At 40.3% G+C, this 15,570-nt stretch overlaps 1 protein-coding gene across 7 annotated transcripts in view; it reads left to right on the forward strand.

Moving 5' to 3' along the window:
* Positions 1-15,570, forward strand: part of robo4 (roundabout, axon guidance receptor, homolog 4 (Drosophila)) — a 37,994-nt gene that overhangs the window by 4,729 nt on the left and 17,695 nt on the right. For 6 of the 7 annotated variants that reach the window (XM_086012866.1, XM_086012867.1, XM_086012861.1 and 3 more), the window contains 8 exons: positions 2,850-3,176; positions 6,387-6,544; positions 7,819-7,939; positions 8,055-8,193; positions 9,904-10,031; positions 11,351-11,466; positions 12,985-13,216; positions 13,301-13,422. In XM_086012866.1, coding sequence (XP_085868992.1) covers positions 3,035-3,176; positions 6,387-6,544; positions 7,819-7,939; positions 8,055-8,193; positions 9,904-10,031; positions 11,351-11,466; positions 12,985-13,216; positions 13,301-13,422 — 1,158 coding nt within the window. In that variant the 5' untranslated portion in view covers positions 2,850-3,034. The remainder of the gene's footprint in view (positions 1-2,849; positions 3,177-6,386; positions 6,545-7,818; positions 7,940-8,054; positions 8,194-9,903; positions 10,032-11,350; positions 11,467-12,984; positions 13,217-13,300; positions 13,423-15,570) is intronic. The other variant, XM_086012862.1, reaches the window with a different exon arrangement.

Here is a 15,570-nt window from a genome sequence, read left to right on the forward strand (position 1 = left end):
TATTTTACCTTTAATAAGAGGTCAACCTTACTGTGAAAGAGTGAAATAAACTGGTCAATATAAAGATTAGATAAACTCAGTTTTAAACATAATGTAGTTAGTAGGGGTGTAACGGTACACATGATTGTATTAATACGTTTCGGTATGGTATGTTCGGTTCGGTCCACCTTGCGCACCGTTTCTGATCAGTTTTTATTAATAGCGCGAGCGCTATTGACTGTTGCACGCGGGAGAGGAGGGCGGCGGCACTAAAGGGGAGCAAACGAATAAGCAAACAAGTCAGAGCTCGAAGGTCTCCCATACACTGCAGTCTCCTGTTTGGGAACATTCTGGCTGTCCTGTTAAAATCGCCGATGGGGAAAGGTACGTGTTAAGTCCCAAAGTTGTGTGCCGACATTGCTACATGAGATGGGTAGCACGTCTAACATAATAACACTTAAAACAACATCATCCAACTTTGAATGTTTCTTAGACGAGGAAGCAAGCAGTCTTTTTAGCCAAAAACAAAGTACAACAGCTCTCTCCTTCGTTCTCCGCTGCTCCTCTCACGAGCCGTACGAAGCATTCACGAACCTCGGAAACATCACAACTCAGCAAAACACAAATCAGACCACAACACAGATAATTCAATTTGTTACAATATGCATTTGAACATTCAAAAATGTTAATGCCTAAAAAGTGTAAATAATTTCATAAAGACTTTAAAGTTGCTATACATATTTCATTATAAAAAGAGTTTTAATATAGTAAGCAATAATTGTAACTGTTATTGTATGTATTTTTTTCATCACAAAAAGTGTATATATGTACTGTAATGACAACTTGTCTTTAACTTGAATACCTAGATGTGTCATAGTCATATTAATAATTCAGAGATATTTATTGTTAGTGTATTTTTTTATTCTGGTGTAATTTCTTAGAATATCACCCGAATAGTTCACTTTTATTTTTTCTAAAACATATACCTTTTACTTGTCATCTTTCCAAAATAAACATATGTTTTTTTAAAAATCTATTTTTTTGTACTGAAAATATACTGAACCAAAGTTTCCAAGAAACCGAACCAAACCGAAATGTGATTCAGCGAACCGTTACACCCCTAGTACTTAGTAGGGCTGGGCTCTATGTCTGAAAAACTGTCTGGAAAACCAACCTAAGTATTTCATATCAGTCAATATTGTAATCCCAAAGAGCAGATTTTTGTCTGCACTCCGGTTCCCCCCACCGCAATTGAATAAGTACCACACCCCTAATTTCTTTCCATTGTATTCTTAAGTACCAACGAGTTTCAACGAGTTGATCACCTACTAGCCGCTCCCCACCCCTCAGACACAGTTGTTCCTTGTGTGGAAAAGCACAGATTTCACCAAAGTCAGATTTCACCCAGAAGTCACCATGGCATACAATTGTGAGATTTGCAGAGTAAAATTTCATTGTTGGTGTGTATCCTACAATCAAATTCTCATTCACGAAGGATTTTCATTAGAAATATTTCTTATCCAAGTATGCCCTTTGTAAAATGACTGGCCATTATAAAAGTGCAGGGCTGAGCATGCACAATCTGAAAAACAATGGAGACAAAGAGTACCTTTCGTGGACTTCGCAAGTACTGTAAAGGGGACGGGGCATGGAGCAGAAGTGGAAAATGCCGGGACTACAAGTGGTAATGTGCAGTTTCTCCTCCATCAGTGCATTAAATGCTTATTTTCATTAGGTGCTACTCAAAAGCAGTATTGTTGGTACACATCAGCCTTCATTCAATGTTCATACAATGCAAGTGAATTAATACTTTCTTGCAGTACATACATAATCGTTGACCAACCATCTTAGGACTACTTTATCTTTTTAGTGGACTCATTATTGTCATAGTCCATTCATATTTTACTTGCTTGATTTTAACTTGAGTGGGATGACGAGAGTCGGACATGGCTAGCAATGGCGCTAGCATGTCAAAGACAGGGAACTCCTTTACTTGTACATCACGTCTCCATCTTGAGGTGTTTAATCGGGTTATCATGTATAATATCATTTTATTGTAAGAGTTGTACTGAGTCGACTGGTCATTTATTTGAAAGAAGCTACGTCCCTAGCTCGTGAGAGTGTGACGCACGGCCGCCGGGCCTGCACACATGCTATGTTCGGTTAGCTTGTTCTTCTTTGTTGGTTTAACTTCTTCGTGTTTGGAGGTGGATGCACGCTGCCTACATCACGCACAATGCTACGATTGGGTTTATTTTCATTTTTTTTTCTATCAAACGTTTAATCAAGGCATTTTTTATTGATATCGATCACGTGTCAATCTCCATACATATTGATATTGAATTATCGGTCCAGTCCTGTGTATATGTTTTCGATGGAAAACTCATCTATTTACATTTAGGTCATCTTTATTTATGACCAAATATACGATTAGATGACACCAAAGCCCTGGATAATACGAAAGTAGCGATTGTGTCTGTTAAGGAAGCATGAGTAGGCCAATGTTGAAATGATGCGTCTTGACATTTGTCAGAATCTTTTTCATAATGGGAGGAGCAACGTTTAGCCTGGGTTGTTCACAGGAGTTATGAAGTGTCTTTGGCCCATATATATTTTTGATCTGCCCAGTGGTTAGTGAATATACTTTATTTAACAATGGAATTGTTTTCCTTGCCAATATTCTTTTGGGTGTTATTAAATCTGTTTCTAATAATGCCAGCAATATTTTCAATGCCAAAATATATTGGCACAGTTCTGGTTCCATATGTTCTCAACAGTTGGAAAGAGACACTCATACAGAAGAATGCTAATGCAAACAATGGACACACATTTTAGAACTTCATCAAAAACAATCTGAATTGTTTCAACAGGTGCCAGAGTTTGTGCTGAAGATGTGCCACCCCGCATTGTGCACCACCCTTCTGATGTAGTGGTGAAGTTTGGAAAACCTGCCACATTCTCCTGCCGGGGGGATGGAAACCCAAAGCCCACCATTGAATGGCTGCACAACGGCCAGCCCCTGGAGATATCAAAGGGAGATGGCCAACTGCAGCCCATGATTTTGTCCGATGATAGGCTCTTCTTCCTGAGTGTGAGTGGGAGTGCACATGGCCACTCACATGAGGGTGTCTACACATGTGTGGCCAGGAACAGTGCAGGAACAGCCATTAGCAACAATGCATCCTTGCACATTGCAGGTAAGACTTCTGCTGAATTTTCCTGAAGGATTGACCAGTCAAATTCTACATTAAAAAATGCTATTTATACAAACAATAGTGGTGCAAAACTAAAATGTGTCCAGTTTGAAGATGTATTTTTAACCCTAACCCTAATGTACAATAGAAACCAATGCAGATGGGGGGGCCCCGCGCGGCTGTGCTGTCTACCCACAAATGATTAACAACACACTTCAGTATCACCTTCTATACTGATTGGTTCCATTCTTTGAGTCGGTTTTAAAATAATTTAACCAAATTAGGGGCATAAGATGGGGTCAGAGAGGTGTCTGTCTGTCATTGGTTTTCAAATGTTTAGACGTGTTTAAAAAGCACTTGGTATTTCTGTGTATTTGGCGTTACATTTCTTCGTGATAATGCATTGTTGTCCTTCAGTAGGGTCAATAGTTTCATTTATTTTACAGGCAGATATTACTTTTTCATGGAAAACAACACAATGTACAGTATTTTAAAAAATGTGTAAAGAAAATGTGCAATTTCTATATTGTTTGGCAATATTGAAATATGTTGGCAACGCAGTGGCAGTATAACCCAGCCTAGATGTCACAAAAATGCCCTAGTTTTTCAGCATCCCCTAGAGACAAGAATTTGCATTTCATTAAAGAGCCACAAGTGGAAAAAAAACGCTGTCCTTGACACTTTTGTTGGAGTTATATGATAAACCTGACCAAAGATGATGCCAAGGTTCCTCATTGTACTGCTTGAGATGAGCGCAAAGCATTCTCTAGCAGCTACTGTATCTCATGACATACTTTCACTCTCAGATCCTGGGAGCCAAAGTTTATCATTTTACCTTTACCTGAGCTCAGTAGTATGAAATTCCCAAGCATCCAATTTAAGAAAAATATAAATTAAGTTTTGTGTTTTCAGCATTGCAATGGAAGTTAACAGAGTGTTTCTAATAACACAGCCTTGGGGAAGCATGTTAAGAATGAACAGTACAGGCCTAAGAATGGACCTGATGCTAAATGCTTTGACTGGGACCACACTCACAAAGGTCATCAGATCATTTTTTACACACTATGTTGTCATGGATTTAACTCCTACAGCACCCAAAAGGTTCTCCTGCTTAAGACAGCACATGTCAAGGCCCACCTTATATTTGCTGTTGACCATCTGGATGGTCCAGAGGAGGACTGTGAGAATGCCATGTGGTCAGATGAGACCAACATATAACATTTTGGTATAAACTCTATTTGTCGTGTTTGGTGGGAGAAGAATTATGAGTGGCATCCCAAGAACACCATACCCACTGTGAAGCATAGGGGTGGAAACATAATGCTTTGGGGCTGCTTTTCTACCAAGGGGACATGATGACAGAGCCGTGTTAAGGAGAGGATGAAGGGGGGGCCACGTATCATGAGAATTTGGGCAAAAACCCTTCCTTCAGTAAGAGCATTGAAAATGGAACCTGGCTAAGTCTTCCAGATGACAGTGACGCCAAACATACCGCCCAAGCAAGTGACTCTATTAGAAGCAAGGTGTTGGAATGGCATACCTGTCTGAAGGCCTCGATAGACCAATCAAGTTGTACACTTTTGGCATAGTTTGTACAGATGGATACACCTTTTCAAACATGTACGCCGTAACATAGCTGATTTCCGTTCACGTGACAGCAGCCATTGGAAAATAATGTGTAATATGTAAGACTATATACTGATACGTAGGGGCAAATTAGAACTTTTGTAAGATTCAGTTGACTGGTATGGAATGGCCTAGCCAGTCTCCAGATTTCAACCCAATAGAAAATCTGTAGAGGCAGTCCATGTTGCCCAGCAATAGCCCCAAAACATGACACATCTCGAGAAGATCTGCATGGATTATCCAAAGTTAATTTCTGCAAGAATATACAAACATGTACAGGCATGGCCCGTTTAACTCATTCACTGCCATTGATGAATTTACTAGTCTTTTCACAGTCCAGCCATTCAATCCCACGGACATTATTTATATTTTTTTTCAAACGTCAAAAGAGGGTCTGAAAATGTCTGGCAGTGAATAAGTTAAGTGGGGCAACTTGCACAACCAATTAAACAAATCTCTCTCTCTCTCTCTCTCTCTCTCTCTGTCTGCCTCTCACTCTCTCATACATGCACACACTTGTAATTGAGTCTACAGTTGCTGGTAGGGAGCCTAGTTGTACCGTCCACAAGTTCATTAATTTGAGAGGGGCCGAGGCTAGTGTCGAAATGATGTTGAGACGATACATGGCATCAGGGCAATGATGAGAGCAATAACTTCCTTAAACACGGCAACTTTATCATCTGATAAACATATATCAAAACGTTTTTGTTCAGAGGCACAATCTAATAGAGAATACAAGTTGATTAACAACATACCATTGACAACATCAATATGGAAGAAACAAACCACCACCAGTCTTTCCGCCAGTTGCTTCTTTATGGATGTCACCAGGAGCTGAAATGTTAGAAGGCTGATGATTTTAAAAGCATTCTGATAAATGTTGGATTTGTTGAATATGAGTTTAGCCGCAAAATGTACCCTTTTTTAGCCACAGGGCTCAGGTAACGACCAATCACGGCTCAGCGTCAGAAAACAGGTCAGCTGTGATTGGTCGTCATCTGAGCCCTGAGCAGTTGTGATGTCATTTTCAGTCGACAGAAGTGACAAGATGGCCGCCCCCAGAGATGGCTAAAAATGGGTGGATTAACTCTTATTCCACAAACACAATATTTATCAGAATGACTTGTTTCAAGTAGTGGGCTTGCAATAGAACTTATTCTTGAAAAAAATATGTTTGACTTGACTTCCATCAAAAAGAAAAAGAAAAAAACTAAATGTAAACCATGTAACATGCTAATCAAATTGCACATACTCTATTTACAGACATTAGTTCAAATATATATTAAATATACACTTCTACATGCTGTTGTTGCCATTTACAAACAATAAATCATGAGAGGTGGATGAATACTAACACAACATCTGACTCAGTCAACAGAAGTGACAAAATGGCCGCCCCCTGAGATGGCAAAAAAGGGGTGGATTTTGCTGCTTAACTCATATTCCACAAACGCTATATTAATCAGAATGCCGTGTTTCAACTAGTGGGCCTGCTGGTAACATATTCTTGAAAAAATGTGTTTGGACTGATTTCCCCTTTCAGTCCTGATCTCTGATTAATTCTCAGCTGTTTTCTGTATTTTGTAGCACTGCAGGAGGCCTTCACTGTGCAGCCTAGTGATGTTGAGGTGGCAGAGGGGGAGGTGGCTGTTTTAAACTGTGCCCCCCCAGTGGGACACCCAGAACCTAACATTATGTGGAGAAAAGATGGCCTGCCAATCAACTACACTGACTTCCACTACACTGTAAGATACAGTATTTGACTATCTTCAAATTCCATTTTTGCATGTTGGTTACCAAAGATGGGCATTCCGTCCCATTTTGGGGACTGAGAACAAGGATTTTTTAAAAAAAGGACTAAGCAAGGACAGAAGAGGATTTACGTCTGTAAATCTGTCTGTTGACTAAATTGTACACAGGTTGTATACAGGTTGTATTCTATACACATGTGTAGAGGTGGGTATTTTACAAAATTTTGCTGGTCCTTCATTCGTCAGTGGTCAGGGTACTCGCCTGTCATTCGTCACGCCGTCATTTTTGGTGACAAACTGAATTGTAATTGCCAGTCAGTTAGTTCGCCAATTAAGTTCGTAAGAAGTCTGTTGGTCCATCACTTGGTCCCCCCAAAAGACGTCAGAAAAATGAGCGTCCAGCAGTCGGTCCGTCACTGACGGACGCGATTAGTGACGATTGCACAGATTACATTAATTCGTGAGTCCGTCATTTTTAAAAAGTGTCCCGTCATCGCTCTAGGTCTGACCCTAGCAGGTCTTAATCTAGAGTTACTCCCTAAAATCACAAATGGTGTCACTCTTTTGGGTGCAATTATTAATGATGGCGTTTCCATGCGATGACTACTGTTGATGGCAGAGAGGCCTCTTCGCATTTCAACTTAGTGATACCATTCGTGGCTATGAGGCAGACGTCTAACTTGGAGGAGAAGTAGGTGGATTTTGCACCAACACCACTGACTAATGCTATTCTTACTAGCCATAAGTGGTAGTGCTTGAACTAACATAACCTGCTCAGATGAGAAGCAAAATGTTGTCTCAGACAACTAGAACAGTCCAGTTGCGATAAGGGAAATAAGGGAAAGGGTATATATGTAAGGGTATATCAAAACTATCCTTAATATTTTTGGGGGAGAATTGTAGTGTAATAAGAATTTAACTTTGTCCTGGAGTGCTCCATTATGTGAATAATGGCTAGCTGTATAATTATGTGTATTCCAGCTAAATGTTCAGTTTTAAAATGTAGTCTAAGACCAAGTTTTACAGCATGTTTTAATACTCAAATGTAATTTAGATTTCTGTATTGCCAAAAAATAGAAATAAATCAGTTTTCACTCACTGTCAACTGAGTAATAGTTATCAAATTTACACCGATAATTGAATATTCTATTTTGTACATTTGTCAAGTGGTCCAACTTTTATTGTGATTTCTTACTCCACTGAGCTTTGGTGTGTGTGCGTGTGTGTGCGTGTGTGGGTGTGCGTGTGTTTGTGTGTGCGCTATACAGGAGCTGAATGGAAAGCTTATCATCGCTCCTGCAGAGAAAAACCACTCTGGTGCCTATGTGTGTGTGGCCAGCAACACAATGGGGGTGCGCGAGAGCAGGGCTGCTCGACTCACTGTACTCGGTTAGACGTTTCCAGAGTAATAAATTGTCATTCAATTACAGCATTAACGCAAGGCCATTATTGTAAATGCAATGTAATTCCACATTAAGAACATATTTACTCTCTTTTACTGTAGCAAAACCAGTGTTAGTGGTGAAGCCAGAAAATGTCTCTGTGAGAATGGGGGAATCTGCCCAGTTCCACTGTCAGGCAAAAGGTGACCCTCCACCTGGGGTGGTCTGGAGCAGAGAGCAGGGGCCACTGCCCAATGGCAGGTATTCTGAATGTCAAATTTCACAGTACAATACACAGTACAATATAATGCCTGTTTTATTCATACCGCAAGCTCTAGCATTTGATTAAAATGATATTGATCTAAATGTAGTGATCTGTAAATCACTCTTTTTTTGTACTCTTCTTTTTGTTGTTTAAATTACCTTGCAGTGAAACCAGAGGAATTACCTTAATTTCATACAGTTTTAAGATATTTAGAGAAGGGATAGTTCAAACTTGGTTTCGACCACAACAGAATCCCCAAATTGTCATGGTCCGATGAAACCAAGGTTGAACTTTTGGCCATACTTTCAAAGTAATGTTTGGCGCAGGCACAACACTGCTCATCACCAAAAGAACACCATAAGTACAGCAAAGCATGGTGCTGGCAGCATCATGCTTTGGGGCTGTTTTCTTTGGCTAGACTATGTAGAGGCCATTATTACAAGTTCAGTATAACAGCCAGTGTTCTATCAGGAATCTCCTATCTAGCAAAATAAATGACAGGGAAACTTACTAGCAGAGGTGGGCATTTTACTAAAATTTGCCGATCCGTCATTCGTCAATCCGTCATTTTTCAAGCCGAACCAATCCTGTAATCGTCGATTGGTCGGTCCGTCGGGCAGGTAGTTTGTCAGCTATTGTTATTATTATTATTATTATAGTCTGTCAGAAGCCCGTTGGACCGTCACTCGGTCCCGTTTCACATACTTATTTGCCTATTGAACTAATGGCTGCCTGCAGCTGCTTTAACTCCTAAAACGCTAAAAAGTTTTAATTTAAAGATTAAAATGATAGGCATTTTATATCCACTATTTCTCTAAAATTGTAGAAAACAAAATAGAGTTTGAGCTGCCACCAAAATATTTTGGGGACTATAAGTGACACTGTTTTCATAGTTTCGTTGGTCCTGCGGCTTATACTAAGGTGCGGCTTTTCTGTATTGACCTTGGCGCCCAAAACCATTTTGACTTTCTTTTGGCGGTTCGCAAATACTTTTTGTCCATTACACATCAATAGCCAGAAGGTTTTTGGTAATGCACTCAAAAGTATTTGCCAACCGCCAAAAGAAAATAAGAGGAAAAAGTAAGAAAACGACATGCCTTACCGGTGGCCACCTTCTTTAGAATGCTAAAAACACGGCGGTAATGCACCAAAAGTATTTGCCAACCGGCAAAAGAAAGTAGAAAAATAAATGGAAGCTGAAGAAATAGTATTCTTGCTAGTTTAGTTCCTTATGCCACAATAAGGATTTTGCAGCAAAAGGCACAATAATCAACCACAATTTTACCTTTGGCCACAATGTGATGCAGGATTCTAGTAAAGGTAAGCCACTTCAAACAAAAAAATTAACTGTTGGACAGAAGCTGAGCACGCTCAGAGCATATTTCTGAACGCGCGCACGATTAAGAATGGGAATTTTAGGTTCGAGTCCGAGCTCCACTGCTCTTGTTCTTGTGTTTTTGTAAAATAAATTTCCCCCAAATATGCGACATATAAGCCTGGAGCTACTTAAATACATTTTTTTCTTCTTCGTGATGCATTTTTTGACGAGTGCAACTTATAGTCCGGAGCAACTTGTAGTCCGAAAAAAAACTATTTTATTTTTTACCTTTGAATAAATTAGAATGTACTGTAAAACTTAAATTTCAGTTCACTTGTATACTCGTTCAGCAATAAAACAGAAAGGTAAAAGTAACATTTGTGCACAGATATCTTATGAACCCAGACCAGACACTTCAGATTCATTATGTGACAGCCCAGGATGCTGGCAAGTACACCTGCACTGCAGTCAACGATGTTGGTGTGGTCACTGCCACTGCACAGCTACTTGTTGAAGGTAAAAGTATGTCAGTATGATTTCTGTGCTGCTCTTCATTCAGCAAAACATGTAATCTTGTGAATGCATTATTTTAGTGAAGTGATATGAGGTTGAAAATGAACTTTTTGGGTAAACTCATATATTGCTGGTGTTGGGCGGGATTGTTGTACCTCCAAAATCATCACTTTTCAGGAGACCCCAAAAACATCATGTTTGTTCAATCAATAATATTGCATCGTCAAAGAGAGCAGGCCGTTTTCAACACTTAAGATTGGTCAATAACGATCCCTGTGCATATACCATTTCTGCATTTGGGATATGGCTGCTTGCTAACTTTCGGTCGCTAGTCTAATGCATAGCGATAACATTGATAGCATCAAATTAATTATAATATATTCGCTGTCTCCTAGAACATCAAGTTACCATAAATGACTTATCACCTTTGTAATTTCTCCAGTTATTCAAGTGTGGGTGAAGTGATCAAAGCACCATATCTGATTAATGAGCCATTTACTGTTTCACAGTACATGCAGGCAGGCCCACAGTGGTAATCTACTCATTCTGTTGAATGAAAGCTATTCCGCTATTCCTGTTCGGACATTAATTTTCTCCGGCCTGTGTATCAGTTTTGAAATCAGCAAATAAAATGCATTTATGATATTTAAATCTATGATACCCATCTTAAACAAATGTGCTCATAACACTTATAGACAGGCCATTACTGTAGCACTGACTGTACTACCTTTACCGTTACTAACGGTGTCACCAAGTTGCAGTAATTTAATACACAAAGACAAACAGCACCACTGTAACTGTATTCCAAAACCAAAACAGTAAAGAGGTATAACATTGTCACAGGTGTTACTACACAAGTGGCAAATGGCAACAAAGCATGTTGGGAAGGCCTCCATGTGATCGTAAAGTTAGCGTCAGTCACAAAAAAACACACATTTATTATTTGCCAAAATATTTAATTGACTGAATTTTGACATATGAGGTATTGCCACACACCAGCGATACACAGAGCCAATGCTGATCACCACAATTTGTCTCGTGGTGGCCTGAAAAGGCTTAATGTAGAACCCTGCTTATATTACTGGAGTACACGGAGTCACAGTATTTATGATTTTTTTTATTTGTGTGTGCCAAAGTTAAGTTCACTACCATCATACCGTGCATTTATTTTACATTTTTGCTCAAAATTAGAAAAAACAACAACAATGCCCGAACAATGGCCTGTATCTTGAAAAACGTGTGAGTCGGGTCACTAAGTTGTAACTGAAGGCGTGAAAGTACTCGATGTTCTAAATTTGACGATAAGCTGCGTTTATTTCCAGTAGCTGCCAGCACTAAACAGAAAGATCTCCACATAGAACTGTCAGCCCTGCGACTGGCTCTAGAAAATGTCACAATCATGGCCCCAGGGTCCAACATATCTCAAGTACAATGGAAGGTATGTAAGCACTGTTTCACAGAAATTAAAGTGATGGCCATGTTTTCACTCACAAGTTCATTTTATATATTTTTTGATCGGGAAAATTAAAAGAGTTGTCATTTTCTATTTTATCAATACATTTGGGAGAAATTAGGAAATAAGTGACTCCATGAATAACGCCTCTTGCTAGTGAGAAAAATGGCCGACTCGGTCGGAGTCACTGGAGGGACCAATTACAAACTCTCCATTGGAAATCATTGTACTTTCATTGCTTATAACGTCCAAAAAACGGCGATCAATTGGCACCAAAATTTATGTGGACATCCCTACTAATGCCCACTTCAACATAGCAAAAGGATTACCCTCTCCGTGGCTGATTTATATGAGAATGAGGACATGTGTAAGTGAGCAGAGCTACAAAGAGTTATGCTGGGACGAGCGCACACTGCTTCTTTGCTAAAAAAAAAAGTGCTGATCACGGTTAGGATGGGCGAGGCATTAAACACCTGTCAGGATATTTACAGAGAATGAAGTAGGAATGAGGAGATGTGCACATTTATTTGGATGAGGAATGGCCCCAGTTTTTCGAACTACAACATGCCATCCAATTTGGAACGTAACAGCCGAAATGGTGCGTTCCAATGCGGCCACACTCGGCTGAAAGCACATGCCGCTCCGTGATGATGCGCACGATCAAGACAGCCCTGGTGTTCGATGAGGTCTTAGCTCACTCTCACGCTGCAAGCTGTGCGGTGTCGGGACAACGCACGCGACTGCTTGGGAGGCAACCTCGCGACATGAAGATCGACGCAGGCTAGACGGACACGAAGAAGCTAATGTTGTTGTGCTAACGCCTTTTGTTTTAACGGCCTGAAGCTAGTTGTTGCTATTAACCGTGCTGTTATCCTACTGTTCGCCGGGGAGGGCTTGCCTGATGGCTACCTGCTGCTCGCTCCCAGCCGCCGTCTGCCTCCTGAGAGTTGACACGAGTTTAGCGTAATTAGATGTCCGAAATATAACCAGTCGGGGTTCATGTGCGCATTAATGCTCTTGTCCGCTTCAGCTTGTGTAAGTGGAGAAGGAATCGCCACGGTATTTTTGATTTTGTGGAGGTGATCATGATGAGCTCACGTTTGCTCTCAATAGATCCAAAATATTGGCTTTAACACTTTTATACTTTCACAATTGAAATGGACAAGAGTAGCAATGTGCATTTGCATTTTGGTCGCCGTTTTAGACAACAGAACTGACAAAACGAGCAATATTACCCCGCTTGCCTCCCTCCCGTGACCTAGACCGCTGAGACCGAAAAAATAACAAGCCGAGCTCCAAAAGGGGGCCAATTTGTTGTAAATCTAATCACAAAAAAGCCCTTAAATCACTACTCTTTTTTGGGGGGGAGGGGGGGCGTTTTAGATCTCATGTCATTTTTACATGCAAACCTATTATATAAGTGCCAATGTTAAGCTCATCCAGGTGTCCCTTTAAGAGAACATTTTGCTTCATCAAGTGCGTTTCTTCATTGTGTGCTTTCAGCTCCAGTCTCTCCCCATTCAGCCTCATTACCTCGATGGCTTTGAGGTACTCCATCGTTCCCTTTTACCTGTCAGCTCAGACTGGGCCGCGAAAAAGGTGACAGTGCCAAGTTTTCAGACCCAGATTGGTCCATTAAGAAGAGGCTACAAATATGAGTTTAAGGTTCGCCCCTACGGCAGCAATTTGTATGGCCGGGAGAGTAACACACGGCTCCTCAGAGTTCCAGAGACGGGTGGGGAATATTTCACTCATTCTATGGTTTTATTTTCATAATTTTGAATTCAATGGTAACTAATTAATAACGTTTTTGATGCAGTTCCCAGTGTAGCTCCACAAGCTGTGTCCATAACAGTTTATCATGATCACAATAACTCCATCCACCTGAACTGGGAGCCTCCTCCACCTGAAAGTCACAATGGGATCATACAAGGTTACCAGGTAGTTGCTTTTATCTATTCTCTCGTTATCCACACTTCACTTGTACCACCTTCATGACTTGTCCTAATTAGAAGAAGGTGAATGTGTCGAAGCAAATGTAATGAGTCATCAGAGCCATTTCATCCTTGGATCACTTTTGAGCAGCACAATCACAGGGACCATTTCAGCACATACACAGTAGACCACAATTGTTTCTCCCTATATATGTCTTTGTTAGTTAATGGACACTTTTCAAAGGTTTACTGTAGTCCTGTTTCAGTTCAATGTTGGCATCTGTTCAAGAACAGTACATTCCTCAATGTGTTTTTATTTGGCTTGTTTTGTGTTTATTTTAGTTTACCAATTATTCCAAGTGTGCACTGTTACAGTCACTATGTTTACTTGCAGTCAAATATTCAAGTCAAGATCAAAATTCTCCTTTCGGAAACATTCGGAGTAACCCAATAACATGCATGAGCAGACAGAGATGCTCCAGAATACATGTTGATTGCTGGTTGATAGATGGGATATCCCGATCTAAACTGTGACATACGGATAACGTCACGAATCACAAGGCAAATGAACGTCATTTCCGCTTCTTACTTTCGACACATAGTCGTCACCTGTCCCGTGAAAAACACTTATGTCCACAAAATTGTGGTTCTGTGCTACCCCTGAGTTCCACCATGTTTGTTTACCTCTACTTGTGTATTTCCAGTGAGTTACACACCAGACGCACAGACTTATCTACGCAGACATATGTGTGTCTATTTACGCACTTGTCAGATTCCACTTACTGGAGAACTAAAACTGGTCCTAGTCCTCGCCAGCTCTCCATCTAACGGGTTTGAACTTTCCCTTTTCCCTCGTCCGCAGTAACACAGCCTCATGGAGGGACGGAAGCTCTCTTAAGCCGGCGTCGAGGTAGATATGTCGAAGTTACTAACTGTCGTAGTATTACGAGGTCAACCCGTCTTCCTTCGTCCACGTGCTCTTAATGAGTGACCACTTTAAAATTAAGGCGAATGATCCGACCACTCTCGTTTTTTAGGCATCTCTACCTCTATGAATCGTTTGCACTTGTTACGACCTAAAAAATGTAGCTATCCTTGGTAGGATGGCTCGGGCTTGTTTACATTGAGCCGGCGTTACTATTTAAATTCATTTATGGCATATGCCGTTGTTATGGGTGCAGTTATTCATTAAAAAGGTTGAATGGTAAAAATAAAAGAAAATTTACAAAAGGAATAATAAGTCATACAATAATCATGAGTCAAAGTTGAACACGCTAGATGCGTACTACAATCAATAATCATGAACAATTGTGAAATAAAATGTTTACAATAATCAAATGATAATTGGAAATGATTAATACGAGTAGTGATAAAAGAGTCTAATCAAATTGGAAAAGACACCCTTTTATCATAATACACTAAATACAATAAAAATGAAAATGATATTACTCATTGGTCTCATAAGCAAAACATTTTTCCATCCAAATCTGAACTCCCAATAATTGAGACAATTCAACAAAATCCAGTTGTTAATTACAGGGAGTTCTCATTTTACGAACGAGCTCTGTTCCTACACTGGTAGTGTAACCTGAATTTCCACGTATGTCGGATTTCACCATTAAAATCGACATAAATTTTACATCAAAATGCTTGGTATTAAAAAATGAAAATACATTCAAATCAAAACATAAAATGCTGTACTTGGCATTACTGCTGAGAGGTGGATCGAGAAGGAGGAGAGGAGGGCGAAAAAGGCAAAGATACTGCCGTCGTGCACACACGATCGAGAAAATCTGCGCATGCTCAACCGCACCGCAAGCAATTCTGGTCTTTGTAGTACAGGAAGTGCTTGTATGCGGAAGTGCGGTGTTTGGAGTGCAACCACCGCAAATACACAAGCAGAGGTAAACAAGCTCAGAGACGCAGCACAAAAGCACACTTTTGGAGCGAGGAACTGCTTCGTTCATGTGTGAGTGACATGAATATCGAGTGTTTTATTGACAGTTGAAAGTGACATGCGGAAATGACGTCCGTTCGAGTGACAACGCGGTGCGTCGTCATCACAGTGACTTATTCAAATGCCGCAGCAACTCTGTCCCCTCAATCATGTAAACGCGATATTCAGAATGTTTCAGAAATCAGAATTTGGACTTTA

Source organism: Filicampus tigris, chromosome 17 (assembly GCF_054856515.1).
Source record: "Filicampus tigris isolate MCC_2025a chromosome 17, RoL_Ftig_1.0, whole genome shotgun sequence".
Taxonomy (NCBI): domain Eukaryota; kingdom Metazoa; phylum Chordata; class Actinopteri; order Syngnathiformes; family Syngnathidae; genus Filicampus; species Filicampus tigris.